This window comes from Hoplias malabaricus, chromosome 8, assembly GCF_029633855.1.
Source record: "Hoplias malabaricus isolate fHopMal1 chromosome 8, fHopMal1.hap1, whole genome shotgun sequence".
Taxonomy (NCBI): domain Eukaryota; kingdom Metazoa; phylum Chordata; class Actinopteri; order Characiformes; family Erythrinidae; genus Hoplias; species Hoplias malabaricus.
The window spans coordinates 39,366,914-39,394,705 of NC_089807.1; the positions used below are offsets into that span (position 1 = coordinate 39,366,914).

The following is a 27,792-nucleotide window of genomic DNA, read 5'->3' on the forward strand; positions in this document are numbered from 1 at the left end:
TCACTAATAAGAGTCCACTCTAGGCTCGCATACGACTCTCCATTATGAAGCATTTTGTTTACATTAGCAAACTAGCTACATTTTTTTAGCACTTTTTTTCAATAAATATTAGTCTTCCTGTTTATTAACTGTTGGACTGTGTAATTTAGTGACCCACCCCGACCCTGAACTGGATAATGACATTACAGACAATGAAAGAATGAGTTTTCATAACTAATGTGACTGAGTGAAATTTGTCTAAATACACAGCTAATTTTAGCAACCAGTCATCAACAAACTGAGGTGGTGCCCCTCGGAGACATGCCTGACATGAAAGTAGTCAAACAGACGAGAGATAAGTGGAAAAAAATTAACACGACGACAGAATCAAAAATTTACATTTAATTCACAAGTATAGTGTCCTCAAAAAAGTTACACAAAACACGTTTCTGCAGTATAATGACCGTAGGTGAAAAAAAAGATATTAAATTGTCAACAGTTGAAAGAAAAATCATGCAACAGTGAATATTTTTTACATTCTTTATAAAGTGTTCACATTGATTTTAGAGCTAGCATGACAATGTGGTACATAACATTTCTGGAGAACCAGTTTCACATATTTCCTGGTATGACACACACAGTCCAGTAATAATCAGAGTTGAATAAATTAGAGCAGAACAAACACAAAACTGTACAGCTATACGTCTCCAGTCTGTGCACATCTCTGTTGTATTTCAGGCTTTGGGAGAAAAACAAGAGAAATGAACTGCTGCACTGCATTTTCAGTAAATGACTATTAACAATAATAAATCATCAAATAAAAAGGGCCAATAACGGTTTTTGAAAATACATCCAACGGAGATCCCGACATTTTCAGATCACAGAACATTACGTACGATTCTCATCCCTAAAGCAACCTCCGACTACAGTACACCAATGCTGTAATGGAAGCTTTTAGATCCAAAATCTCTGACGGTAAATTAAGCCTGCTTTCATATTCACACGAGAGGGCCCCCAATCCTGAAGAATAGTCTCTCGACACTTAAATAAAGACTGATATGCTTTCACAACTATACAACAGTGAGTGTATAGAAACGTGTATGCGCGCACACACACACACACACAATTACAGACAGGCATTTCTCTTGTACATCAAAATATATAAATATTATTATATACAAAACATATATTACAAAAACATACCTTTTTGCAAATGCACTTACAGGGGACCATTGCATACACACCCAATATGTGAGTTTAACACCTGTGTACTACCAATGTGCATGTTCAAGTCATAACTAGTTTCTAGAAGTCCACAGCAGTGTCCCAAACCATAGTTACTGTGCTTGCATTAGGAGGAGAGCACTAAGACAAAGGCACTAGATAAGCGGATCAGTTCACTAAATGTAACAGTGGTCCATGGGAAAAAGTAGAGTATCGAGCTGGTTTTCCAAAAGCACAGCAACAGAAAAATCACTGATCTGTAAGCTGAAATACATTTGTCCTCCCAAGCTTCCATCAGCTGCCCCATGTAAGTGCAATAGTAGCATGTTTGTTCATGATTAAAGAATAAAATAAGGATGGACGCAAGTAAAAGGATGATGCAAGTAAAAGGATAAAACTAAATACAGTGCACATGAATTTCTTGTAACATAAAACAGCAAGAGAAATTAGAATAAATCTCTGTTACGCATTTTCCTAAAAAGGCCAATTTATCAAAGCACAGTGAAGGAAAAACTGCCTTTATACAGAAGAAACATCCCCATGTTTTCATATGTAAGAACATCTCGATTTTTGAAGATCAGCTACACCTAGTATTTCCTGCGAGTAGCAAAATGAAATGCAATCTGAGACGTGGACCATCACAATGAAAAGCGCTAGGGTCTTTAGTTTACAACGGAAACCTCCATTTGAGCCAATGAATGAGCTTGAAAGTACAAAATCACAATTCTAAAATTCGTACACTTAAAACAAACAACTGGAGGTAAAATGGAGGCCACCTTTCATACACAAAGTGCAGTGAGGTTTGCAGACTTGCACAAGACAGGTCCATTTGGGCCAATGGTCTTGTTTAACCACGGCTGCAGCAATACTGGTTTGTGTGCAGATCTATGACACGAAACAATTCTGCTTTACCACATCAAAGCAGTTATGTTGTGTCTTAACGCAGACTGGTAGAGAGGAGATATTGCTAATGAGACCTAATACGGCACATCATATAATAATTCTTCAGAACCATGTGGTTATGACCTGTGTTGTGGTCCAAATGAATAGTTTTGGAAATAAGTGCTGGGATGGGCTTGTCTTCCTGTTCCCTTAACACCACTGACTGACGGTATTGCACGTTGGTGGGGCCAGCTAGTAGCCCCCTCATTTGTTCAGTCTCTCCTTCACTGTCTTCCTCCTTTCCTACATTCACGCCCAGCGGCCACTGGATACAAAGCTGCGACTGAAGGAGAAGCTGATGTCAGAGCTTTTTTGCTTGCCCCATGCTCCGAACGGCACCACGATTATGGTGCTGTTATCCTCTGCACCATACTGCAGCACCTGAGAGAAAGAGAATGAACAGGATAATTATGCCATCTATGCAAACTGAGCGTTCTTAAAAACAAATCTGTTTTCCTCTTTTTATAATTCGTGTGGTTGGTAGAACCATGGTTGGAAGTCATTACATATATACACAGCTGTTAATAACACAAAATACAGTGTACCTGCTCAGAGAGGAGTTGTGCTGCCTCTTTGGGGTCGTGGCACTGATTGATAACATCACAGATCTCTTGGCTGTTCATGATGAAGTTGATGCCGTCAGTGGTGAGGGCAAGGAAGGAGTCATGGACGTGATGAAGCTGGACAGCGAAGTATAACCACTTGATTTAATACACAATTATAGTTGCCAAATAACTAAGCGTCATTTACTTCTAATAATCACAATACAGGAGGTCCTCGGGTTACGTCAGTCCAGAGTTACGATGTTTCATGGTTACGACACATCTCCCATTTACTGTATAAAGCCTTGTTTCGACTGTGTTTGGTGTGCGCGGCGCGGCGGAAGATTACACGGTTACGTGGCTCGGGACCAAGGAGAATAGGTGTGAGGATAGGATAAGTGCGTACAGTATGTTACTTGCGTACAGTATGTACATATGTTCCGACTTACACCGAAAATCGGTTTACGACGCGACGTAGGAACGGATCAACGTCGTAAGTCGAGGACCCCCTGTATAGTCAAAACCTTGCTCTAAGCATTGCTCTATCTAAGGTGTAGCAATATCCAGTACTCACTGAAACTCTTTTGGTCTCTGGCTCAGCGATGACCCCTGCGTTTTTAAGGTCAAAATCTCCAATGCTGCGTGTCATGGCCAACCTGCCGTTGACGTGGGGCTGTCCCAGACTATTCCAGGTCACAAAGCCCCCACTTTTACGAATCCTACAATACAAAAATAAGGAGAAGTTACACCAAAATATACAAGCTAGACAGGTATGCACAGACAATGCATTCTGTCCTCACAAAGAAAACACTGCAGACATCATTTGAATATTTATTTGAATGTAAAATAACATACACTGAAAACTTAATATATTCACTCAATTTGCTGTGTTGTTTTTAAAAAAAGACTTTGCCACCAGCTCTGAGCTCTAGCCCAATGTGATCTATAATTTTACAGAAACTGCAGTGCCATTTTTAAATAAATCATAAATCCTTAGTTGAGGTTACTTTAGGTCATGTTAATGAGCTGTTTAGTTGGATTAGGTGAGTTAGAGCAGCAAAACATGCAGTAAAAGGGCAACCTGAAAACTAGAGTACAGCATTTCACTGCTCCGTTCTGTGGTCCACCTGAACTCCAAAGTTTCAATTTTCCCTGCACCCAAGTCCCACCATTAGTAAGCCTTAATAATCCTAATTAACTATACAATTGAGACGACTGAACTACTGGTTGTATGTTTAAAAGACAAATGTAGCTCAATTACAGAGGCTGTAAACAACAAGTATTTTCAAGTACGTGAATTAAATTGGCTGTACTGAATTATCCTAGTATTACTGTTTAAGCCTCAACGACCCACACCTCACCTCTCTTTCTCATCCTTCCTCTCGGGTGTGTGGTCCACTGTGAGTTTGAGTGCTTTGCCCTTCCGGCAGAGCATGGCTCGGCTGTCCCCCACGCTGGCCACCACCAGCTCGATGCCATCTCTCAGCAGAGCCACTGTGGCAGTGGTGCCCGAGCTTAGCACTGAGGCTGTAAAGCACCAGAGACAAAGTCCATGCGTTACAACAGACAGGAGGATAAAACTGATACAATGTGTTCACTGCTGAGGGGGTCTCTTAATGTAAATGTAGCCATGCATAAACTACAGCATCGGACACATACACACCAACACAACATTCAGAGAGAATCACTAAGTATTTAAACACAAAGCAGTACTCATTTCAGGAAACAGAAGTGTGTATACACGCTCTATCTAATTGTATCTTTCAAGTAGGCAAAAATCTTTGTTGTATTCCAAAGAATAATAAAAAAGAGAAGTAGCTTTCAATTTTTGAATGTTTACAGGAGAGGGAGGATGAAGGGGAAAGGGAATGGTGAAGAAGAATCAAACATGCAAGGAGAAACTGGATATTTAAAGGGCTGTGATAGGAGAATGGCTCAAGAGGAGAAAGTATGAACACAAATACAAGCATGCTAAACCGCAGAGAAACAGGTTAAAACGCCTAAGGGGGAAATGGCAGCTGGTCAAAAGTTCAGAACTAGCAGAAATGAAAAAAATAACCAAACAGTAACCTGCAGCTGCAGGCAGTAAAAAAAGATGAAGTCACTGACTTCACCTTCACTTTTCTTTACAAAGATTGAACTGATTTTTTTTTAACACATTTAGAGGGCAGCAGTGTAAATCATTGCTAATCAGGAAGTAAGCTAGCTAATCAGTCACTTCAGGGTCTTTGTGAACTCTCTAGTATTCCATATTTGCATTATTCTCAGTAGTTATACTGCGTATTATGTTAATTAAGCAAGTAAATGGTAGCAAAAAACAATCTGGACTTCATTCCATGGGCTAATTCACACAGAACCAGAACTGCTTTGTCACTGATAAAGTGATAGATTTCAGCTAGATCAAGATTAAGTCAAATTACCAATACCTCAACGAGGAAACTTTTCAATTAGCCTGTCTTATACAAACTTTTCAGTAACCTAATGTCCTGAAAATATTATTTTATTCAGGTGCTGTGGCACAGACAGTACAAAACCTAGTCAGCATGAGTGATCTGTTCTTTGAATAAGTGTATGTGTGAAGGAACAAGAGGGAGCTAGAGAAGAGGTTTAGAAAGAAAGGGAGAGAAAGTTGAGGAACCTTCCAGAAGTCCACGCAGGGACCCGCTGGACCAATCTAGCTCCTCGCCTTCCAAAAAGGTAGCGCAGACCTGCCGCATTTATGGGTTCTTAGCTGGGTCCGCAGCTGTCATAGATAACACGCACACACACACAGGGCAAAATTGTACATTGCACGCACCAGGGCCCACAAATGGGCCGCACAGTAACAGAGTGACATGGCCGGTGTCAATTTGATCAGAAGCTAGAAGATACTAAGCTTTGCTTGGAACTACAGAGCTTCTAACTTGTGTACAAATAAAAGTGTCAGGATTTAAAACTGCTACCTAAAGGGAATATAAAGAGAATACACAATTTTGCTCAAAGCATGGCCCTACACTAAATTCAGTAGTTTCTAACATGGCATTAGGAAAATGTGTGAACCCAAATACAGAACCCGAGAATATTGTTAATTTACAAAGAAAAACATGTATCTCCGTTTATGCTGATTCTTAGTTTACTACATCACTGGAATACAGCAGCTGTCCGTCAAATTGTGTGAAACTTTCATGGTGCAATGAAAAACAGAACCACTCTTCTCATGTACAGTTACTGTGTTGGAGATATATGTTTTTCTTTTGACAGTAATGACATCGTGAAGCAGAAAACAAATCTGTGCAAAGAAAATTAGCATATAATTCAGTGGCTGAGATGTCAACAAATCACTCAGAGGTAGTGGTATAATAACAACAACAATAATAATAATAATAAATCTGGATAAATGTTTTCTTTGGTTACAGTTTAAGGCCAAAACTTTCTATGGAAAATCAATAACAACAGCCATTATATTCGTAACCAATTTATGTACTAACACTGTGATATAGGGAATTTTTGAAAGCCTACTCTGAATTAATTTGCTTATAATTTACTTATTTACTCCAAACTATCATAAAAACAATCTACTGGGTTTAACCTGGGGTTCAGCGTAACACGTAGCAGAATTACTGCTGTAAGCTAAACAGGTTCATCTACACAAGTGTTGGCTACTTTCCCTTGCTTAAATATTACATACCTATTTTAAAATACATTATTTGGGTTCACAGATTTTCTTCTGGCACTATGTAAGAGGAAGAGCTACATAGAGATGATAAACCACTATGGCACAACATGAAGTATATCTTCATAGCATTGTGTTAAGACTGGACTAAAACAGCTACCTACTTAGTAAACCAACCACACCAAACTCTCAGCCTGACAATGACCAACTATACCCCACCCCTCAACCCTGTCCCACTTACGAAACTCTACAGTGAAGGGACCTACCATCTGCAGTAAAGTGAAGGTGCCTCGCTAATGCCTTGTCCACGTTGAGAAACGCATTTTTCAGAACAAGCTCCAAATTGTCCTCCTCTTTGACAAGATTTCTGAAACAAATTCATTAACATCAGTTAATAAAGAAATGGATATACAGGAGGTCCTCGGGTTACGTCAGTCCTGAGTTACGACACATCTCCCATTTACTGTATGAAGCCTTGTTTCGACTTAAGTGGTTTTGCGTCGTAAACGTCGTAACGTGAACTTCGTGTTTGGTGTGCGCTGCGCGGCGGAAGAATACACGGTTACGCGCCTCAGGACCGAGGAGGATAGGTGTTACGATAGGATAAGTGCTTACAGTATGTTATTTACGTACAGTATGTACGTATGTTCCGACTTACACCGAAAATCGGTTTACGGCGCGACGTAGGAACGGATCAACGTCGTAAGTCAAGGACCCCCTGTACGTTAAGAAAAATATATATATTTCATTTTTTCCCTTTGTCAAGAAAAAAAAACAAACACTACATTTCAGAAATAAATCTCTTTATGTGGCTATGATTCTGTAGAACGCTTTATTATGCATTTCATTTTTACAGCTTCATACATTTCTACGAATTTAAAACCTGAAAAACGGTATATAACTAGAATGCTGGAATTATTTTCATGTTAAGATGATAATCATTACATTATTGAAAATGATAAATCCAAGCTTTTGGACAGCAGTGCATGTTCAAAACAACGTTGGCAAGTATATTCTATACATCTCACAACATGTATATAGTCATTACTCTGGACAAAAGCACTTACTTGATATGCTGTTCCATGTACTTGTGGCAAAAGTCAGCAGCATCTGCTCCGCCGTGTCCGTCAAACACAGCGAAATACAGAATGCTGTTGGTCAGCTCTGAGATCTGGTAGCGGTCCTCGTTTTCCTTGCGCAGGCCAATTTGCGAGGCATATCCCACCTTGGAGAGGCTGACTTTCGGAATGAGTTTTCCATACCGGATGCTGGGAGGGAGCAGGATTGGCTCGTCAATGCGATTGTCCCAAATACCGAAAGAGTCCCAGGTGGTGGGCTGGCCGCTGCTGTCTGGGTCAAAGCGTGAGTTGCTGGAACGCTGCTCAGACGGACTGTGGAGCGCACGCTTCGGCTCACCCTGCAGAAGCCAAGCAGACCTCGGCACTACGCTGCGGCACAGCCGCGACCCGCCAGTGGCCAGTCGCACAAGCACGGCCACTGACATAGCTCACTGACCGCTGAATACTGGACGGCTGCTCCAAGCTAATTCCTTTAAACACACCTCCAACTCAGACAAATCCAGACGCGATAGCAGCAAGTAGGTCACAGCCGCTCAAAATAAGCACAGGGTGTCCTGCGAAGTATAAATACACAACAGCGTGAATAAGTTACCAACACACAAAGAATGCTTTCATAGCATACAAGAGACCTTTGAACCTATGAAAATCCAGTCATTCCCTACTTGCTCGGCTGAAGCGAACGTTCGGCACGTAGTATGGTGTGTCAATAACAAACATGACGTAGTTCAGCCCCTCTACGTCAAATCCAGTCACATGTTTACGATAAACCTGGCTCACATTAGTCTTTCGTGACCTGAATCAGGTTTGTTAGACCTGGAAAAACACAAACCTGTTTACTGTAGGTGAACTTCAGGACAACATTAATCCCTGTGCCATATCACCTATACTAGTCAGGGATATAGCACTAGCCTAGCTTCACAATCCTTTAACTCTAAAATGTTTATGATACACAGTTTCACATGTATAAGGATTTGAAGGGTGGTATTCATTCTCTGATTCAACTTTTTTAATTCCATGTATACATTAATCTCTTCAGATGCCTGGTTCCTATCACCACCACCACCACTGTGAACAAGTCTTAATCAAAACAATAAATATTGCTTATATCATCTTCCTCTAATGTCACCTTAACATTTTTTTTTTTCTCCTTAAAGCTGTGAAAAGCAGAAAAAATATCCAGCAGGAAGGACTACAGGTTTGAACCTGACACAAAGCAGCTTGACACCGCCCATCTTTCACCGCCCCTCGCCTCATTGGCCGCCTGGAGCCTCTGCGTCATCATGGCCCCTCCCTCCACATTCATTCATTCTCTGATCCTCTCAACTCTGAACACAAGTTACATCAGCAAACCAAACACCACCACAGCACAGAAGATGCTGCAAACGCTCCAATCTTAAATGGGTTCTAGGTGCTTGTTCAAATTAATGCAGATTAAGACTTGTTTATTTTATTTTTTTTTACATTTTTTAAAAAATGTGTTATTTTTAAGGTTGGTTCTGATTTATTTTTGGTTTAATTCGTGCTTAAAGGACCTTGAGATTAAGCACTTTGCAAAGTGTTACGTAAACAAAGCTCATTATCATTGTTATGGTTAATAATGACGATTTTTCATCATTTCCAGCGAAAGCTCTCACTCTCAACCTTGAAAACAATGACGCAGTCCTCCTTCAGTTGTTTTGACAATGTTAGAGCTCTAAAACACATCTCTCTTAATAACTAGCGAATGGAAAGCGTTAATATTACTATATTATTAACAGGGAGATGGCCATTTATCCAGAAGTGCAGCTTTGGATTGAAAAAATGAGTCCATTCACCAGCACGGAGCTAACGCCTCCCTGTAAACACGGCCCCCAAGCGGAGTCTAACGTTAGCTCCTCTTTCTCACAAGAACAGTCCACTCCACCTTAAATGTAACTGCAGCAGAGTTTAATATGAAACGGAACTTTCCGCCATCGTGTATTAGCTGCACGAAAATTTAATGTGGAAGGTAAATCTTCTCCAGAACGTGGCTGCCGCAGAGTTTAAGGTTTAACGGAAATTTCTGGAGCCAACTGCAGCTGCGTTTAATGGAATATTCGAGCAAGAGCCTAACCGCGAATTCGCACAATTTTCACGCATTAAACCTACAAAAATACCGCTCTTAGTTCGTGGCGGAGAACAAAAACACAGGTAGCACGGGTACAAACATTTATTACTCAACATAAACGATCCTACCTTTCAATTTTAAGGACTTTTACAGAGCGCTTCTAACCTCAATGGCGATGAAAACCCCGCTGCTGTTGTTTGCGCAAACGATAGCCCCGCCCCCGGGCATATAAGAGAAATCCTCTCAGCCAATCAGAACGCAACAACAACATGTAACAGCCAATCACAATTCACTTTATGTTCATGTCGTCTCGATTAGCTCATTGGCTGTTCATGTGGTTGGCAACCATTTAAGCCGATCAGCGTTTGAATATGGACGCACCTCCATTTATGACAACATTGGCATCCATTTACGAGTTATAAAACACGATGACGGAGTACAGTTATTGAGTAAACGCCTTATTGAGGCTTACGGAAATTCTCCTCATTAAATATTTTAAACATTCATATCTACCTTTCACAAGAGCAAGTCTCTTAACTGCCTTTTCTGCAGCACTTCTGCATTCTGCAACGTTTTTTTTTCACTTGAACCTATTTAAATTTCTTACTGTTTCCCTCCAACCCACATCTGTTCATCAAAATTGAAGATGTAAATATTATTTCTAAGAAAACTATATCCCTTACTGCCTCGTTTAACTCTACACCAGTGTTTCACTAAGTGTGGGGGGCTTCAAAAATATACTTATCTAGCCTATAAAAAGGGAACACTGCAGAAAAAGTCTAGGAAACATTGCTTTACACATTTGCCTTTGTTAAGTATGTATAGATCTATGAATATCTATATGAATATGTAATTAGTCCCCACTTTTATTCCAGTCCAGCCCAAGCCACATGACACAGTTTTATGATGTTGGTGCCTTTCGTGTGTGACATAAGAAATCCTGGCTCCCTGAATCTACTCATTTGAATCTTTACTACAGAAAATGCGTTATTTGTACATAATTATTATTATTATTTTGTGCATGATACACAAAGGTTAAAAATTATACGTGTATTTAAATTAAACTGTATTATGTTTATATTTGAATGCATCTGTCTTAGTATTATTTTCATTCATTCATTCATTGTCTGTAAGCGCTTATCCAGTTCAGGGTCGCGGTGGGTCCAGAGCCTATCTGGAATCATTGGGCGCAAGGCAGGAATACACCCTGAAGGGGGCGCCAGGGCAACACAGACACTCACACACTCACACCTACGGACACTTTTGAGTCGCCAACCCACCTACCAATGTGTGTTTTTGGACTGTGGGAGGAAACCGGAGCACCCAGTGGAAACCCACGCAGACACTGGGAGAACACACCAAATTCCTCACAGACAGTCACCCGGAGGAAACCCACGCAGACACAGAGAGAACACACCACACTCCTCACAGACAGTCACCCGGACAAAACCCACGCAGACACAGGGAGAACACACCACACTCCTCACAGACAGTCACCCGGAGGAAACCCACGCAGACACAGGAAGAACACACCACACTCCTCACAGAGAGTCACCCGGAGCGGGAATCAAACCCACAACCTCCAGGCCCCTGGAGCTGTGTGACTGCGACTTAGTATTATTTTATTATTAAATATTTTCCCTTTGTTTTTAATCCTAGGCACATAAACATTCCGTTAAATCTTTCGCATATATATAAATTCCAAAAATATATTTGCATATTAGAAAATGTTTCTATGTGATTTGCCAAGTGTAATATATGTAATGTTATTGCAGTATTGGAAGTGGTTTATTCAGAGTCAGCAAAGAAATGGCTCTGATGTGAGCTGAACTTTATTAAAAATAAAGTGTCATTTCATAAAGACTGTTTGTTACTTGGAAATAAAAGAAATTCTTAATATATCATATGAACGCTAGGTAAGATATGTGATTTTTGCTCCTGGGGCTCCCAGGGTAGAGGGTGTCCTACCCTCCTCCAAAAGTTACACAGTGCAGTTTCTGCAGTGCTGAGCCCAAAGTAACAAATACAGGGGCTCTGTTCTCCCTGTTACAGGTCAGTGAATCATCACAACTATTTTAAAGCTATAATTTTATGGTAATAATATATAGTAGTGTTCCTTTAAATGCTCAGATGTCCCTTTCCTCTCTGAGGTGGATGGCAGTAGGTGGCAGCAGGGCTGATAAAAGCTCAGGAGCGCTTCATCAGTTCATTACTGATCAGCTGAGCTTCAGAGAGAGCTGCAGGTCCGAAGATGTTCTGCTGGGGAGATGGCTCTAAAGGACAGCTCCTGGTTCCTGGGACTGAGGGGAACTTTCTCATCAAACCGACCCTCGTGAATATGTTGGATGAACGGATTGTGAGCGTGTCTTGTGGAGAGCAGCATTCTCTATTCCTGAGTGAAAACGGGCGAGTTTTCTCTTGTGGAAGAAACTCCAAAGGACAGCTGGGGAGAGCCAAGAGCAGAGCCACTAAACTCCCAGGTAGAGCTTTTAAAATCAATTATTTTGTTTTGTAAACCTATGTCTGGGATGACTTCCAAAGAATGTGCAGTGACAGAGAATAGCAGAAAGTACGACTTCGTTTTTTTTTTGACATATTCTCTGGTTGCATCACAAGCGTCAGTAACGATTTTAATGTAACGCTACGTACTTTACGTAGCTCCTTTCGATACCTTCCAGTGAAACACCGCTATTTCGGTTTCGTTTCTGCGCCTCAGCTTCTGAAACTTGGGCTCTGGTCCATTTGGTCCCAAAACACAGCCAGTCCTCCTCAGTGGCGCCCACAAGTGTCGATCTTGGGCTATCTACGTTAAAGGTGGACATATGATGTATAGTCCAGACTATGTTTAACTTCTCCTGGTCCCATCGCTGTCTTTTGAAGGCACCCACAAGTGGCCAACATTGAAAAATTGCCCACAGTGTCTGTCTTGGCTGGGAGTCGAGCTGCAGCTCTGAGGAGTGTATTAATTTATAATTGCAGTTATAAGTAAATATGTAATTATACAACATATTTCATTTTTCTTGATTAAATGGCAAAAATAGATTCTGATGCAGATTTTCTCTGTCTCTCTCTCTCTCTCTCTCTCTCTCTCTCTCTCTCTCTCTCTCTCTCTCTCTCGCTCTGTCTCTGTCTCTCTCTCTCTCTCTCTCTCTCTCTCTCTCTCTCTCGCTCTGTCTCTGTCTCTCTCTGTCTCTCTCTCTCTCTCTCTCGCTCTGTCTCTCTCTCTCTCTCTCTGTCTCTCTCTCTCTCTCTCTCTCTCTCTCTCTCTGTCTCTCTCTGTCTCTCTCTATCTCTCTCTCTCTCTCTCTCTCCATCTCTCTCGCTCTCTCTCTGTCTCTTTCTCTCTCTCTCTCTCTCTCTCTCTCTCTCTCTCTCTCTCTCTCTCTCTCTCTCTCTCTCTCTCTCTCTCTCTCTCTAGTTGTTGAGGGTCTAGGGGCAGTAGCTGAGGTGGCATGTGGTAAGGAGCACAGTTTGGCTCTGTGTGACTCGGGGCAGGTATTCTCCTGGGGAGGAGGAGAGGAAGGTCAGCTGGGTACCATCTCTGCAGTGTCAAAATGCCTCAAACCAGGGTGAGATCAACACAGAGCACATTTGATCATATGTCTTTAAAAACACATAAGAGAAAAGATCACATGTTTACTATTCCCTGCCAGGTACTGAATCAATTCATTATTAAAGCTGGTATGAGGGCAACTGTCTATTAAAAAAATATAATATTTTATAAACAAAATATCAGTGGGCTGTTAATAAATTGTAGAAAGTTCCAGGGGTTAAGACTCACACCAGCCAAGGTCATATATAATTGAAATTATGTAAGAGGCACTAAGATAAACATCAGCTAAAACTAAATGTGTAGTAGTTACTGGTATTAGATTGAGGATGTGAAAAAATGCTATACACTGTAAATGCAGGTCAGTAAATGTATATTTTGACATTCCCAGACTTGTTCCTATACCATCACCTTTACCCATACCAGTGGTGCAGGTTGCTTGTGGAAATGTTCATTCTCTGGTCCTAACTAAAGGTGAGTAACGCATAAACTGACCGTTTGCAAAGTGTCAGAACATACTTTTCACTGTCAAGTCCATATTGTGTTTATTAAGTAAACAAACCTGTAAGTGTCTGTTCTGGACTGATGATGGAAGTGATGTCACAGCCATGAACAAAATTACAGCCTACAGCAGTTTAACACTTACTCATATAAATGTGATGTGGAGGGTCGTTTCAGGCCTGTTATTTAAATCAATTCAATGATCAATTCAATTCAAAATCATCATTTTTCTGGTCACAGAATGATTAAATGGTTAAAGTAATAGCTTAAAGTGACCAGCAGTTGAACTGTCTTCTTAGATGTTAAAACATGGCAGCTAACTCTAACCCTAACACAACTTCTCAACAAACCTGTGAGCAACAGGAACAACAGAGTCATAACTCTTCCTCCAAAGTAAAGTAGTTCATTCAAGTGGGGGAGGTGTGTTCTCCCTGTGTCTGTGTGGGTTTCCTCCGGGTGACTGTCTGTGAGGAGTGTGGTGTGTTCTCCCTGTGTCTGCGTGGGTTTCCTCCGGGTGACTGTCTGTGAGGAGTGTGGTGTGTTCTCCCTGTGTCTGTGTGGGTTTCCTCCGGGTGACTGTCTGTGAGGGGTTGGTGTGTTGTCCCTGTGTCTGTGTGGGTTTCCTCCGGGTGACTGTCTGTGAGGGGTTGGTGTGTTGTCCCTGTGTCTGTGTGGGTTTCCTCCGGTCCAAAAACACACATTTGTAGGTGGATTGGCGACTTAGAAGTGTCTGTAGGTGTGAGTGTGTGTGTTGCCCTGTGAAGGACTGGCGCCCCCTCCAGGGTGTATTCCTGCCTTGCGCACAATGATTCCAGGTAGGCTCTGGACCCACCGCGACCCTGAACTGGATAAGCGCTTACAGATGATGAATGAATGAATGAATAAGCGGGGGAGGTGACCCTTGGCAAAACCAGAGTCCCTACGCTGAATAAAGAACTCACAAGAGGTTAAATACTTCATGGGTTACTGTAAGTTTTTTTAATGAATAAATGTTAGGATTAGAACAGATTATTTGGATGGATGAAGGTGAGCAGATGACAAAAATGCTAGCTGTGGCCTTCAAGGCCATAAACCATGTCTTATCAGCTAGAGCGAGTCAGAAGAGCTGGGGGAAGGATACAATTTATTACAAAAGGAGCCTTTAGGACTCTACTCCTATCTCCAGAGTTTGCAAACTGCATTCCAGAGAGGAATATTTTATGCTCAGTTTTACATAAAGAGAAACCTCACTGAACAAAAACCAGCACAGATTAATATTTTTATGTGTGCTATACTATAATACCAAGAATTATACATCAGCAGACACTACTGGAGCTCAAATAACTAACTGGGTCAGGCCTGTTAGTGGATAAAACATGTGAAGTGGAAGATGTGAATTCAACTGTTAAATACAATAAAAACAATTAAAAACAATAAAACTCACAGTAAACCTTTCTTTAAGGAGGCGAAGTGTATTCCTGGGGTCAGAATAACTATGGTCAACTGGGGCTGGGGAAAGCAGTGGCCATGCAGCCATTTCCTGGCTTGATCCGAGCTCTCACTGGAGTTCCAGTCACTCAGATCTCTGCTGGAGGAGCCCACTCTCTGTTTCTCACCAGCTCAGTGCTGGTCTTCTGCTGTGGGGCAAACAACGCTGGACAGCTGGGACTCAAAAGGACGGATGATAAAGGTACTATGAGTTTCACCTGACAAAGAGAGCACTGGTTTTGGTTTGTTTTGAGCAAGTATTGCAATTGTAATTGAATTAAAATCACTTTACTGCTTGCATTCAACAAGAAAACCTGCAGTTTTTCAGGGTTTAGAGCGAATGCTAGTTTATTAGGGTATATCATCTCACTTAAAGTTGTTATGAGCAATATAAATGTCATTCCCTATATAGTCAAACATTTGTAGACACTTATTCTAATTAATATGTCTAGCTAATTTAACGTTTATCCACTGCTGATAATGAATGTTCAGTTGTACACACATAGCTTGATTAAATTCAGCTGAAATTATTAGAAGTGTATTCTAGTTGTATTCCAACCCCCAGGATTGAGCTGTGGACTAATGGAACAGTGTTCCATAGAAATGCAGGGTGGGCCATTTATACGGATACACCTTAATAAAATGGGAATGGTTGGTGATATTAACTTCCTGTTTGTGGCACATTAGTATATGGGAGGGGGGACATTTTTCAAAATGGTGGTGACCATGGTGGCCATTTTGAAGTTGGCCATTTTGGATCCAACTTTTGTTTTTTTTTTTTCAATGAGAAGAGGGTCATGTGACACATCAAACTCATTGGGAATTTCACAAGAAAAACAATGGTGTGCTTGGTTTTAACGTAACTTTATTCGTTTATTCTTTCATGAGTTATTTACAAGTTTCTGACCACTTATAAAATGTGTTCAAAGTGCTGCCCATTGTGTTGGATTGTCAATGCAACCCTCTTCTTCCACTCTTCACACACTGATAGCAACACCGCAGGAGAAATGCTAGCACAGGCTTCCAGTATCCGTACTTTCAGGTGCTGCACATCTCATATCTTCACAGCATAGACAATTACCTTCAGATGACCCCAAAGATAGAAGTCTAAGGGGGTCAGATCGGGAGACCTTGGGGGACATTCAACTGGCCCACGACGACCAATTCACTTTCCAGGAAACTGTTTATCTAGGAATGCTTGGACCTGACACCCATAATGTGGTGGTGAAAAACTCAGGGAACGTGCCAGCTTCAGTGCATAAAGAGGGAAACACATCATCATGTAGCAATTTCGCATATCCAGTGGCCTTGAGGCTTCCATTGATGAAGAATGGACTATCTTTGTACCCCATATACCACACCATACCATCAAGATGTGTAGCACCTGAAACTACGGACACTGGAAGCCTGTGCTAGCATTTCTCCTGTGGTGTTGCTATCAGTGTGTGAAGAGTGGGAGAAGAGGGTTGCATTGACAATCCAGCACAATGGGCAGCACTTTGAACACATTTTATAAGTGGTCAGAAACTTCTAAATAACTCATGAAAGCACACCATTTTTTTTCTTGTGAAATTCCCAGTAAGTTTGATGTGTCACATGACCCTCTTCCCATTGAGAAAACAAAAGTTGGATCCAAAATGACCGACTTCAAAATGGCCACCATGGTCACCACCCATCTTGAAAAGTTTCCCCCCTCCCATATACTAATGTGCCACAAACAGGAAGTTAATATCACCAACCATTCCCATTTTATTAAGGTGTATCCGTATAAATGGCCAACCATGTAGTCCCAGAAACAAGAGTAACCAGAGGAAATCAAATTGTGCGAGTCTTCAACATTGTATTCTAAGGGATAGCTCGACCATTAGAGACCATTAGAATCTGAAAATAACAGCTGGGTGCTATAGCTTTTATCCTTATACCACATAACAACCACATAAGGTCTTTTAACCTTACATTCTTTTGTGACAGGCCGCTTTACACTGTGTGCTATACCTGCTTTGAGGAGCTTGACCATTACGTCTATCAGCTGTGGAGAGGCCCATACTGCTGTCCTCAGTAAAGTAAGAACAGAGAAGTTTAACACAGATTTTATTTGTTTACTGTCACACACTTGTCAAAGTCAAACGGATTGTCATCCCTTGCATTCTCAACACTGATACATTGAGTGAGGAATTAAATACTGCTTTTTTCAACAAAGAACAGCAGCAGACACCAGTGCACATGGACAATACATGCAGACCTTTAGTGACCTTTAGTACAGGTCACAGATGTTCAGCACTGTGCTTTCTAACCAACAGATTGCCTCCTCCTCATGCCATTCCTGTTGTTATTGTTTTAAGGATGGAGGTGTATATACCTTTGGAGATGGAACACATGGTCAGCTTGGACACGGCTCCACAAATAAAGAGCTTCTGCCCAAGGAAGTTCAAGGCATAGATGGACCTGCTGTACAAGTAGCCTGTGGCAGGTAGTGAACTATTTATTTCACATGTGAAGCAGAATTGTTAACTGGCTTTAGATATTCACATCTTCACCTGGACCAAAGAGGATACAAACATAACAGTTTAGTCTTTTATTTGTAGTAATTCACTCATATCATAGTATAATAGACACTGGATTCTGAACCAGTGGCGGATGCTGGTCTTTCAAGGAGGGGAAGCTCAATTTCGGCCTACATCATAAAATGTGTCAGTTTATTTATATGTAAATTCTACCCTCCGTTCCTTTTCAAGTAAATGATCTGTGACCCTGTCGTACCAACAAGGCGTCTTTTCCAGGGACTTGACTAGTGTCCTCTCAATGGCCAGCAGAGCTAGGCTTAAACGGCCTTGGCCCATGTGAAGTGTGTCCGCCTGTGAGTGCTTTGTGACGGTGGAGGGGCTCAGCAGCACCCGCTGGACAGAAACTGAGATAGAAGTCAGAAAGAGTGATAGAAGTCAGTCTCCAAACACAAGCAGCTACAAAAAAACCACCAGAAATAGAAGCTTGATTTGTCGCTAGTTGTTTTTAACAAAGAAAATGCCGCTAAGAGGATTAAGAAAGTCTCCGGTTCAACTCAGAACAGAATGAAAATGTAATGCTCCCACGGATCTTTACACCAAAGGATCGCTGATTCGCTCATTTCGCTGTCAATCAAAAAGGGGTTCAGCCTCAGACAGATCATCCAATCATCATGCAGAAGTTGAGCGTCCGGGCCAGCCGAGGCCAGCCCACTGCCCCATAGACCCCCAGAGACGCTGAGCGTCCGATGGGCGGGACAAAGTCCAGCATTTATCCAATGAGTCCACAGTGTTTAAAGCTCTGTGAAGCTGCGGGAATAATTGACAGGAAAGCCACGTCTTTACCAGTGATAAGCTGAATCTGAACAAAAGTGGAGCGCGTTGTAGTGCATATTTATTCAATGACATGTACACACAACAGTATTGACATGTACACACAACAGTATATATTTGATCACTTATTTTTTGACATTTTAGGGGAAGCTGAACTTCCCTTGCAGTCTTAGAGCAATCGCCTCTGTTCTGAACTTACTTGAGCAAGGCACCTAACCCTCAACTGCTCCCTGTGTGCCGTGGCTAGGGTTGTCCACCACTCCGGGCGTGTGTGCTCACTGCCCCCTAGTGTTTACTAGTGTGGTTGTAAATGTGTTTCACTGCATGGATTGGGTTAAATGCAGAGAACAAATTCCTCTGTGTGCAAGCACAGTGGCCAATAAAGTGATTCTGATTCTAGTCTTTAGGACTCTTACCATTCCTGTCCATCCTTCTATTACAGCCACCACACCCTGGTCCTCGCCTCATCAGGCATCCTCTTTGCATTTGGGCGCGGGGTCAAAGGTCAGCTGGGAAACGGGAGCACCGAGGACAGTCTGAGGCCTGTGAAAGTGGACGGACACTGGAACAATTCAGAGGCAAAGATACAGAGACGTACATAACCACCTTTTTCAACATCGTGTGCATATTAACCATGTTATCACACTTATTAAAATCATTTAACTGATATCGAGCATCTTTCCGTTCATATTAGAAATGAAGATTTTCTGTGGCTGGAATTCCAACTTCCTTGTCTTTCCTCCTCCCAAGGTACATTTAGTCACAGCTGGATTTTCAGAACTGAATGCAATAGTAATAAATACAACAGATGTAATCAAATAAACATACAGTAATTATGTATTAAATATTGTTTGATCATTCTGAGACACTTTTACACCCTGTTAAATGGTTATAATTGAGCTACACACTTTTCTTTGTTCGTTAAGACGCCCCTTCTTGGAGACACGATTGGAAAACTAAGTGAGGCCCAAGTGCAGAGATGGGTTTCAATGTCGGAGAGAAACAGAAACACAGAGGAAGCTAAAAGGTAGGGAGAATCTAGCCATGATTGCAGGTTTGAGGAGCCACAGTATAGCACTGGGATAATGTTACATCACCTCACTTTTTTATTCCTCCACAGAGAGGTTTGCTTGACCTTCTCAACAAGTTCAAATCTCATCGCTTGTTTCATGAAGGACAGGTAACTCTGTTTCTATCAAGTGACACAATAGTCATAAAAGGTATATTAGTTGCTTTAGAGAACCCCCACACAAATGAATGCTGTCTACTGCCACTTGACATATAAGGTCTGGCCAGTTAGCATTCTAGGAGTGTTGAGCGATTCACTGGCATTGTTTTGAAAATATTCTTGGTTGGCTTCATATGAATCAGAGGAAGGATGTGCTTGTCTTGCCCCACCCAGAGCTTGGTTGAATGGAGTTTGTGTGTGATTGAAGTAGTCCCAGTTAATGGGTGGAAGTATCCATGGCGGGTGGCACGATGGCACAGCAGATAGTGTCGCAGTCACACAGCTCCAGGGACCTGGAGGTTGTGGGTTCGATTCCCGCTTTGGGTGACTGTGAGGGGTTGGTGTGTTCTCCCCGTGTCTGCGTGGGTTTCCTCCCACAGTTGGTAGGTGGATTGGCTACTCAAAATTGTCCGTAGGTGTGCGTGTGTCTGTGTTGCCCTGTGAAGGACTGGCGCCCCCTCCAGGGTGTATTCCTGCCTTGCGCCCAGAGATTCCAGGTAGGCTCTGGATCCACCGTGACCCTGAACTGGATAAGTGCTTACAGATAATGAATGAATGAATGTAGCAATGGCTACTAATATTAAATATTTCTCAATCCACAGAGGAGCTGTTGGTAGAAGTAATCCAAGTGCTATGGCTGTTGATTTGGATGCTGCCTGTCAGACCTTCGACAAGCTTCTAGCGATTCCTTGGATCAAGAAATCAGTTGAGTTATAAGAAATCCATTATAAAGGTTTTGAACAGACTCTTGAATGTGTTCTGACAGAATGTTCCTGTCGACATTAAAGTGTAAGGAACGTTCTTGTAAATGAGATTTTCATAAACATGTTGGAGCAGGATGAGCATCATTAGACGGTTAAACTCTCCTTGTGTCACTGCTATTTTGCTCCAGATGACCCTCTCTCCGCTTGTGAACAATCTTTATCACGCTGCTCCGGTGATGAAATGTCCAGAGATCTTTGTCCTCCTGCCCACATGCTCAATTCTTCACGAGGACCAGACTGTCATCGAGCTGGTGCTGCTGTTAGCGGTAGCCATCTCCAGGCTCAATGACTCAGCCATGAAGACCCTGAGTAAGATCAATGGACATCATTCCATCACTAAAAATATGTACATTGTATGTTCAGAGTGTGTGATTTCACATTGTAACTGCTCAGTATGGACAATGAGATATCTCTGGAGTAGTTGCACATGAGCCTAAGGTCACTACGCTCAATGCCAAGCTTTGGCAGGTGGGTACAAAGATGTGGATCTGTTCTTGTGGATGAGCACCATCCAGTACCCCTGGATTGAGGTGTAGTGTAGTTTGTAATCCAGAATCTTCCAGTGACCTGACCTCATTAATGTTCATGTAACTGAATGCAATCAAATCATCACAGATATTGTTCCAAATTGTAGTTACAAATGTTCTAGCCTAAAACAGAGGGATCTGAGACACTAAACCCATCCTTGTCTGAGTAGTGAGGGTTTAAACATATCAGATGTTAGGATATTTAGTTTAAAGTCATTTATTGTACTGATTATAAGCCCTGACTTTAATCTTCTCTGTGCTTTTAGAGGAGTACTGGTCTTCTCTGGAAGCTCCTATGATGATGAAACACATTGCCATGTGGAAACATGCCCTGGCCTTTCTTCTGAAGACACAAGTGTGGTTACAGTTTACTCCGGGAGTAAAGGCTGTATTGGAAGTTCTCAAATGTCTTTACAAGGTGTGTCAAATGATGCATTTACTTACATCTATAACAATTTTTATATTTTATTTCTGGATAAGAACAACATAGCTCCAGGGACCTGGAGGTTGTGGGTTCGAGTCCCGCTCCGGGTGACTGTCTGTGAGGAGTGAGGTGTGTTCTCCCTGTGTCAGCGTGGCTTTCCTCCGGGTGACTGTCTGTGAGGAGTGTGTTGTGTTCTCCCTGTGTCTGCGTGGGCTTCCTCCGGGTGACTGTCTGTGAGGAGTGTGGTGTGTTCTCCCTGTGTCTGCGTGGGTTTCCTCCGGGTGACTGTCTGTGAGGAGTGTGGTGTGTTCTCCCTGTGTCTGTGTGGGTTTCCTCCGGGTGACTGTCTGTGAGGAGTGTGGTGTGTTCTCCCTGTGTCTGCGTGGGTTTCCTCCGGGTGACTGTCTATGAGGAGTGTGGTGTGTTCTCCCTGTGTCTGCGTGGGTTTCCTCCGGGTGACTGTCTGTGAGGAGTGTGGTGTGTTCTCCCTGTGTCTGCGTGGGTTTCCTCCGGGGTTCTCTGGTTTCCTCCCACAGTCCAAAAACACACGTTGGTAGGTGGATTGGCGACTCAAAAGTGTCCGTAGGCGTGAGTGTGTAAGTGTGTGTGTTGCCCTGTGAAGGACTGGCGCCCCCTCCAGGGTGTATTCCCGCCTTACGCCCAATGATTCCAGGTAGGCACTGGACCCACCGCGACCCTGAACTGGATAAGCGCTTACAGATAATGAATGAATGAATGAATGGTAATGGTAGTGTTAATATTATTACAGATTTCCCAAAGTCAGTCGTGTGAAATGATTTGTTTTCCTTCTAGTTTCATGGATTTGACTGGAGTCCAGCCTGTTATTGTAGAACTACAAAACGCACATATATGGTTTAAATAATGGACAGTGAGTTTACAAATACGTTGATGGTTTTAATATTATGGCTGAATCAGGTGTTCATTTTTCAAAGGGCAACAAAAGGGCAGAGAGATGGAGGAAAGTTGCCCTCCAGGAGTTTTACTTAGAGGAGATTGGCACCTTACATTTGTTACTGCAACAAGACGTTACACTGTGGAGGCAGATTAAATGGGGCCAAGTGCAGGTAAAACACTATCAGAATAAAGTCACTTGGCACTCGTTATAACATATTTACGTTTCACATTAATGTTTCGTGCATGTGTTTGACAGGAAACAGATTTTACGCCTCCTATATTCTGCCGATACCCATTTCTTCTGGATCTGCAGAGCAAGATCAGTGTTTTTAACTATGATGCTGCCATAACAAAGGTATCCCTTTCATTGTCATTACAGAGTGAATTCGATAGCCTTTAAAAGAGCAGCCATTTTCTCCAGTGGCTATTTATTACGTTATCAAACAAGAAAATGAGTGAGTGAGCTGCTTTACGGAGTATAAAGTGGTTGCTTGTCTGGTAAATTGCATTTTATTAAAATATGCAAAAATAATAAATATTGCTTTTTACATATTGTGGTAATAATGACACATTTCTCTTTTAAAAAGGTGAGAAATAGAGGAAGCCAATTAAATTAGGCAATGACACCAAATAAACAAATTCACATTGGTGTCATTGGTGTAGCACTCATGCTAATTACTGCAGCCTGTGTTTATATTTAGGGTTCATGTTTATTTATAGGATTCACACTTTAAAAAGAGGGTCCGCGAAGCGTATTTTAATGCTACACTGTATAAGAATTTTGGTTAAAACTGAAAGAGTTAATACTTATTGAGTCAGGAGGCTGCTGTGGGTCACTCTGTAAAGCCTGAAATAGTCAGGCTCCAGATGTCAGAGATGCTGGGTTAGACAGAGGCGCAATGAACCCGTTTGAGGCCACCTGGTAACCATCACAATCAAATATTTTTTCCAGATGACCCACACATTCCTTCACGACGGTGTGAGATCTGGGATGTTTCAGGATATCCACCCCTCAGAAGCCCCATCACCTGTCATCCTGCTCAAACTTAGACGGACAGCTCTGCTGGAGGATACCTTCCGCCAGCTCTCCAACCTTGACCATGACAACTTCAAAAAAGAGCTAGTGGTGGGCACTCTTTTCTCAGGCCATTCAGCACAATTACAGCAATATTTCACACAAGAATGTTAACGCAGCTCCTGAGGGATGAAAGCGGGGGGCAGTTACACCATGTGGCCAGAGGTTTGTAGAGAGCAGGTAGTTAGCAGCTGAACATAAGGTCGACCTAACCATTGCCAAACATTGACTAGAGGGGTATAAGCCCCCCAGCACTGGGCTAGGCCTCAGTGGATCTGCATTCTTTACTGGGATGGAGACCCTTGCAACACATTTGGAATAGTACAAGTGACTGTAATTATGTTCTTGTGACTGAATACCTTAATAGCCTCATGGAAATGTTTTAACAATATTCCAAAGAAGAGTTGAAGCTCTTGCCGAATCAAAGAGGAATAAAACATATAAACACTCTTGATTTCAAAAGATATGTAAGAGGTGTATGAAAACTTTTGGCAGTGGCACGGTGGTGCAGTAGGTAGAGTCGCAGTCACACAGCTCCAGGGACCTGGAGGTTGTGGGTTCAAGTCCCGCTCCGGGTGACTGTGTGTGAGGAGTGTGGTGTGTTCTTCCTGTGTCCGTGTGGGTTTCCTCCGGGTGACTGTCTGTGAGGAGTGTGGTGTGTTCTCCCTGTGTCTGCGTGGGTTTCCTCCGGGTGACTGTCTGTGAGCAGTGTGGTGTGTTCTCCCTGTGTCCGCGTGGGTTTCCTCCGGGAGACTGTCTGTGAGGAGTGTGGTGTGTTCTCCCTGTGTCTGCATGGGTTTCCTCCGGGTGACTGTCTGTGAGGAGTGTGGTGTGTTCTCCCTGTGTCCGTGTGGGTTTCCTCCGGGTGACTGTCTGTGAGGAGTGTGGTGTGTTCTCCCTGTGTCTGCGTGGGTTTCCTCCGGGTGACTGTCTGTGAGGAGTTGCTTACAGATAATGGATGGATGGATGGAAAACATTTGGCCATATAGTGTCATCCATTCCTTCAGCCAATTAAATGTTTTAAGGTTTCGGTTTGTATCATGTACCTATACCACTGTCCCATGTAGGTGCAATTTGTTGAAGATTCCAAACTGACAGCAGTCAACATGAGAGATTTCTTCCTCCATGCCTTTAATGAGCTTTTAGCTCCAGATTCAGAGATGTTCATGTACAACGACAACCAAACAATGATCTGGTTCCCATCCGAGGTACAAATCCATTACTGACTCTGTAAATGGTACAGGATTTTTGCACATCCTCAGCCCTAAGACTGGTGTCTCTCTCTGAATCCCTCTCTCAGCCAAAGGTAGAATCAAAGAAATATTTTCTCTTTGGGATCCTGTGTGGCCTGGCCTTGTACAACATCAACATCGTCCACATGCCCTTCCCTCTGGCCATGTTTAAGAAGCTGGTAAATGTCAAACCCACTCTGGAGGACTTGATCGAGTTCAGGCCTGTAATTGGAGAGTGAGTGTATGCTTTGATGATTATCTGAAATGTAGTGTTCCTCTTCTTTTATTGTGGTCAGTGAGCAGTAAAGGATTGGTCTCATGTTTCTGTTTGTTATCCAGTGGTATGAGATGTCTCCTGTCCAACTATACTGATGATGTCATTGAAAATATGGACGTCACCTTTTGTGTATGTACATTTCAGCCAATAATGTAGCCAGCTGATATTTGAAATATATCTCGTGATGTAAATAAATCTATTTTTCCTCTGTCCACAGGTCCACTGGGATGGACGTGACGTGGAGCTTGATCCTCAGGAACGAGGAAAACCCGTGACAAGTGCTAATAAGTAAATTTCACGTTGCGTATAAATATTATTACAAAAAGAATACATTAAAAATACAAGTCAGTAGTTTTAATTAGCATGTAACCTTTATATATCTAAATGACAGGGACTTTAATAATTCCCGTACTCCAAATTGTATTATCCTCATTCATTCATTATCTTTAAGCGCTTATCCAGTTCAGGGTCGCGGTGGGTCCAGCGCCTACCTGGAATCATTGGTGGGCTGGAATACACCCTGAAGGGGGCGCCAGTCCTTCACAGGGCAACACATTCACTTGCACACTTACACACTCACACCTACGGACACTTTTGAGTCGCCAATCCACCTATCACTGTGTGTTTTTGAACTGTGGGAGGACACTGGGAGAACACACCAACTCCTCACAGACAGTCACTCGGAGGAAACCCACGCAGACACAGAGAGAACACACCACATTCCTCACAGACAGTCACCTGGAGGAAACTCACGCAGACACAGGAAGAACACACCACACTCCTCACAGACAGTCACCCGGAGGAAACCCACGCAGACACAGAGAGAACACACCACATTCCTCACAGACAGTCACCCGGAGGAAACTCACGCAGACACAGAGAGAACACACCACACTCCTCACAGACAGTCACCCGGAGGAAACCCACGCAGACACAGGGAGAACACACCACACTCCTCACAGACAGTCACCCGGAGGAAACCCACGCAGACACAGGAAGAACACACCACACTCCTCACAGACAGTCACCCAGAGGAAACCCACGCAGACACAGAGAGAACACACCACACTCCTCACAGACAGTCACCCGGAGGAAACCCACGCAGACACAGGGAGAACACACCACACTCCTCACAGACAGTCACCCGGAGGAAACCCACGCAGACACAGAGAGAACACACCACACTCCTCACAGACAGTCACTCAGAGGAAACCCACGCAGACACAGGGAGAACACACCACACTCCTCACAGACAGTCACCCGGAGCGGGAATCGAACCCACAACCTCCAGGTCCCTGGAGCTGTGTGACTGCGACACCTACCTGCTGCGCCACTGTGCCGCCCAAATTGTATTATGCGTATATATACGTATACGTATAAAAACTGTCCACTTACCACAGTATAACACAATACATTTAGCTAAGACTTATTACGTGTCCAAATTTTGTCCTGAACTAGAGCTCCAAGCCAGCTAAACAGTCAAGTCACAATTCAGTGCACAATTTGTTCAATAATATCTAATAATCAAACACCAAAAGTCCTACCTCATCACTTAATATTAGTGTCTGACCTCAGTAATGTTTATATGGCTGAATGCAAACAAATCCTCACATCAAGCTTCCAGTATGCAGTATAAAACCCCTCAGGACATTTGGAACCGCTAACTACTTGTTAACAAGAACTACGTAAGATTAAAGGAGCGCTAAGTAAGATTTGTTGAGGGGGGTTAGTATCCTACCTTCCTCCAAATGTTACATAGTGCCGTTTCTGCAGTGCTGAACCCAGAGTACCAATGACATAGGCTCTATTCTCATTACAGGTCTTTGAAACATCTTAGTGTAATTGTAAGTTAAAAATATTACATAGTGTTACTTTAATAGCCCTAAGATCAGATGTGTTGCATGAGCTACACATAAACCTTGCTCAGGCAAGCACTCTCTACACCTATAAGAGTAGTCCTTTGACAAGACTCCTAACACGGTGTTCGCCTACGTTTTATAGCATGGTTAGAATTGTTTGCTTGAATAAGAGCCTCTGCCAAATGCCATAAATGCAACAGGTCAGTGATGACAGTGGTGTCCTGTTCATCCACGTTTACTTACAACAGGAAAGAGTTTGTGGAGGCGTACGTGGACTACACCATGAACAAGTCGGTGGAGCGAGTGTTTGAGGAGTTCAAGAGGGGTTTCTTCAAAGTGTGTGACCGAGACGTGGTGGAGTTTTTCCAGCCCGAGGAGCTGCGGGGAGTGATGGTGGGAACTGAACAATACGACTGGGACATCTTCAGACAGGTGAAGCACATGATCTCATAAAATAAGACCATGGAACATAACAAAATCCGAACATTTTGTGGCCACGTGTAAACGCCTAAATATTTCTTAATCCAGAACACAGCGTATAACGGAGAGTACCACGCGAGACACCCCACTATCATCAGGTTCTGGGAGGTGTTTGAAGAGCTCACAGAGGAACAGAAGAAAGCCTTTCTGTGTGAGTGCATCTGTTCGGTGTGATTCTGTAGTCAAACTGAGCACTGCAGGGTCTTTTAGAAACTCACTTATATCCTCTGTCCTGTTCCTCGTCTCCAGTGTTTCTGACAGGATGCGACCGTGTGCCCGTTGTGGGAATGGAGCAGGTGAAGATGACTGTGTCTGTTCTGCTCAAATCCACCCAGGACCACCTGCCAGAGTCACTCACCTGCCACTGGATGCTCTTGCTCCCTCAGTACCACAGCAAGCAACAGCTCCAGGACAGGCTTATTCAAGCCCTGCAGCACAACAGAGGCTTCTGGAGAGAGTAGATGTGAACAGTAATGAACAAATGCATATTCTGTTTATTGCTAATTTGCTCTGTTTTCACCTGGTCAGTAAACTTAAAACATCACCCAGAACAAACAGCATGAGCCATACCTTGACTAATACAAGCCGGACTACACGCTATATAATCAGATCCCTTTCTCAATACAATATTAACCCACCATATACAACCAAAAC

The 27,792-nt window shown here is 42.7% G+C and overlaps 2 protein-coding genes across 2 annotated transcripts in view; one reads left to right on the forward strand and one right to left on the reverse strand.

Annotated features, from left to right (window-relative positions):
* Positions 1–391: 391 nt before the first annotated feature.
* On the reverse strand, positions 392–10,590 carry ppm1kb (protein phosphatase, Mg2+/Mn2+ dependent 1Kb). Its single transcript, XM_066678321.1, has 7 exons — positions 9,633–10,590; positions 7,407–7,972; positions 6,606–6,706; positions 4,049–4,214; positions 3,262–3,406; positions 2,691–2,825; positions 392–2,526 (listed from the first exon to the last, which is right to left on the reverse strand). Exons 2-7 carry the CDS (start codon positions 7,841–7,843, stop codon positions 2,395–2,397), a joined length of 1,116 nt encoding a protein of 371 aa, XP_066534418.1. The 5' UTR covers positions 7,844–7,972; positions 9,633–10,590; the 3' UTR covers positions 392–2,394.
* Positions 10,591–11,729: 1,139 nt separating this feature from the next.
* LOC136705933 (probable E3 ubiquitin-protein ligase HERC6) overlaps positions 11,730–27,792 on the forward strand; it is a 16,541-nt gene continuing 478 nt past the window's right edge. The window contains exons 1-23 of the mRNA XM_066679778.1: positions 11,730–11,984; positions 12,923–13,073; positions 13,446–13,528; positions 14,997–15,224; positions 16,994–17,085; positions 17,365–17,492; positions 18,800–18,951; positions 19,052–19,107; positions 19,284–19,384; positions 19,478–19,537; positions 20,188–20,290; positions 20,478–20,658; positions 21,143–21,294; positions 22,254–22,385; positions 22,472–22,570; positions 23,168–23,341; positions 24,358–24,498; positions 24,591–24,757; positions 24,862–24,928; positions 25,017–25,087; positions 26,907–27,090; positions 27,187–27,289; positions 27,388–27,792. The exon at positions 27,388–27,792 is cut by the window's right edge and continues 478 nt beyond it. Coding sequence (XP_066535875.1) covers positions 11,756–11,984; positions 12,923–13,073; positions 13,446–13,528; positions 14,997–15,224; positions 16,994–17,085; positions 17,365–17,492; positions 18,800–18,951; positions 19,052–19,107; positions 19,284–19,384; positions 19,478–19,537; positions 20,188–20,290; positions 20,478–20,658; positions 21,143–21,294; positions 22,254–22,385; positions 22,472–22,570; positions 23,168–23,341; positions 24,358–24,498; positions 24,591–24,757; positions 24,862–24,928; positions 25,017–25,087; positions 26,907–27,090; positions 27,187–27,289; positions 27,388–27,599 — 3,066 coding nt within the window. The 5' untranslated portion in view covers positions 11,730–11,755 and the 3' untranslated portion in view covers positions 27,600–27,792. The remainder of the gene's footprint in view (positions 11,985–12,922; positions 13,074–13,445; positions 13,529–14,996; positions 15,225–16,993; positions 17,086–17,364; positions 17,493–18,799; positions 18,952–19,051; positions 19,108–19,283; positions 19,385–19,477; positions 19,538–20,187; positions 20,291–20,477; positions 20,659–21,142; positions 21,295–22,253; positions 22,386–22,471; positions 22,571–23,167; positions 23,342–24,357; positions 24,499–24,590; positions 24,758–24,861; positions 24,929–25,016; positions 25,088–26,906; positions 27,091–27,186; positions 27,290–27,387) is intronic.

Excerpts from the sequence above, each read along its gene's own strand:
- ppm1kb (XM_066678321.1), bottom strand. The coding sequence starts at position 7,843 with ATGTCAGTGGCCGTGCTTGTGCGACTGGCCACTGGCGGGTCGCGGCTG. Across the intron at positions 6,707-7,406 it reads TACATGGAACAGCATATCAA|AAATCTTGTCAAAGAGGAGG; the intron begins GTAAGTGCTTTT and ends AATTTGTTTCAG. Across the intron at positions 2,826-3,261 it reads CAGAGACCAAAAGAGTTTCA|CTTCATCACGTCCATGACTC; the intron begins GTGAGTACTGGA and ends TTCGCTGTCCAG.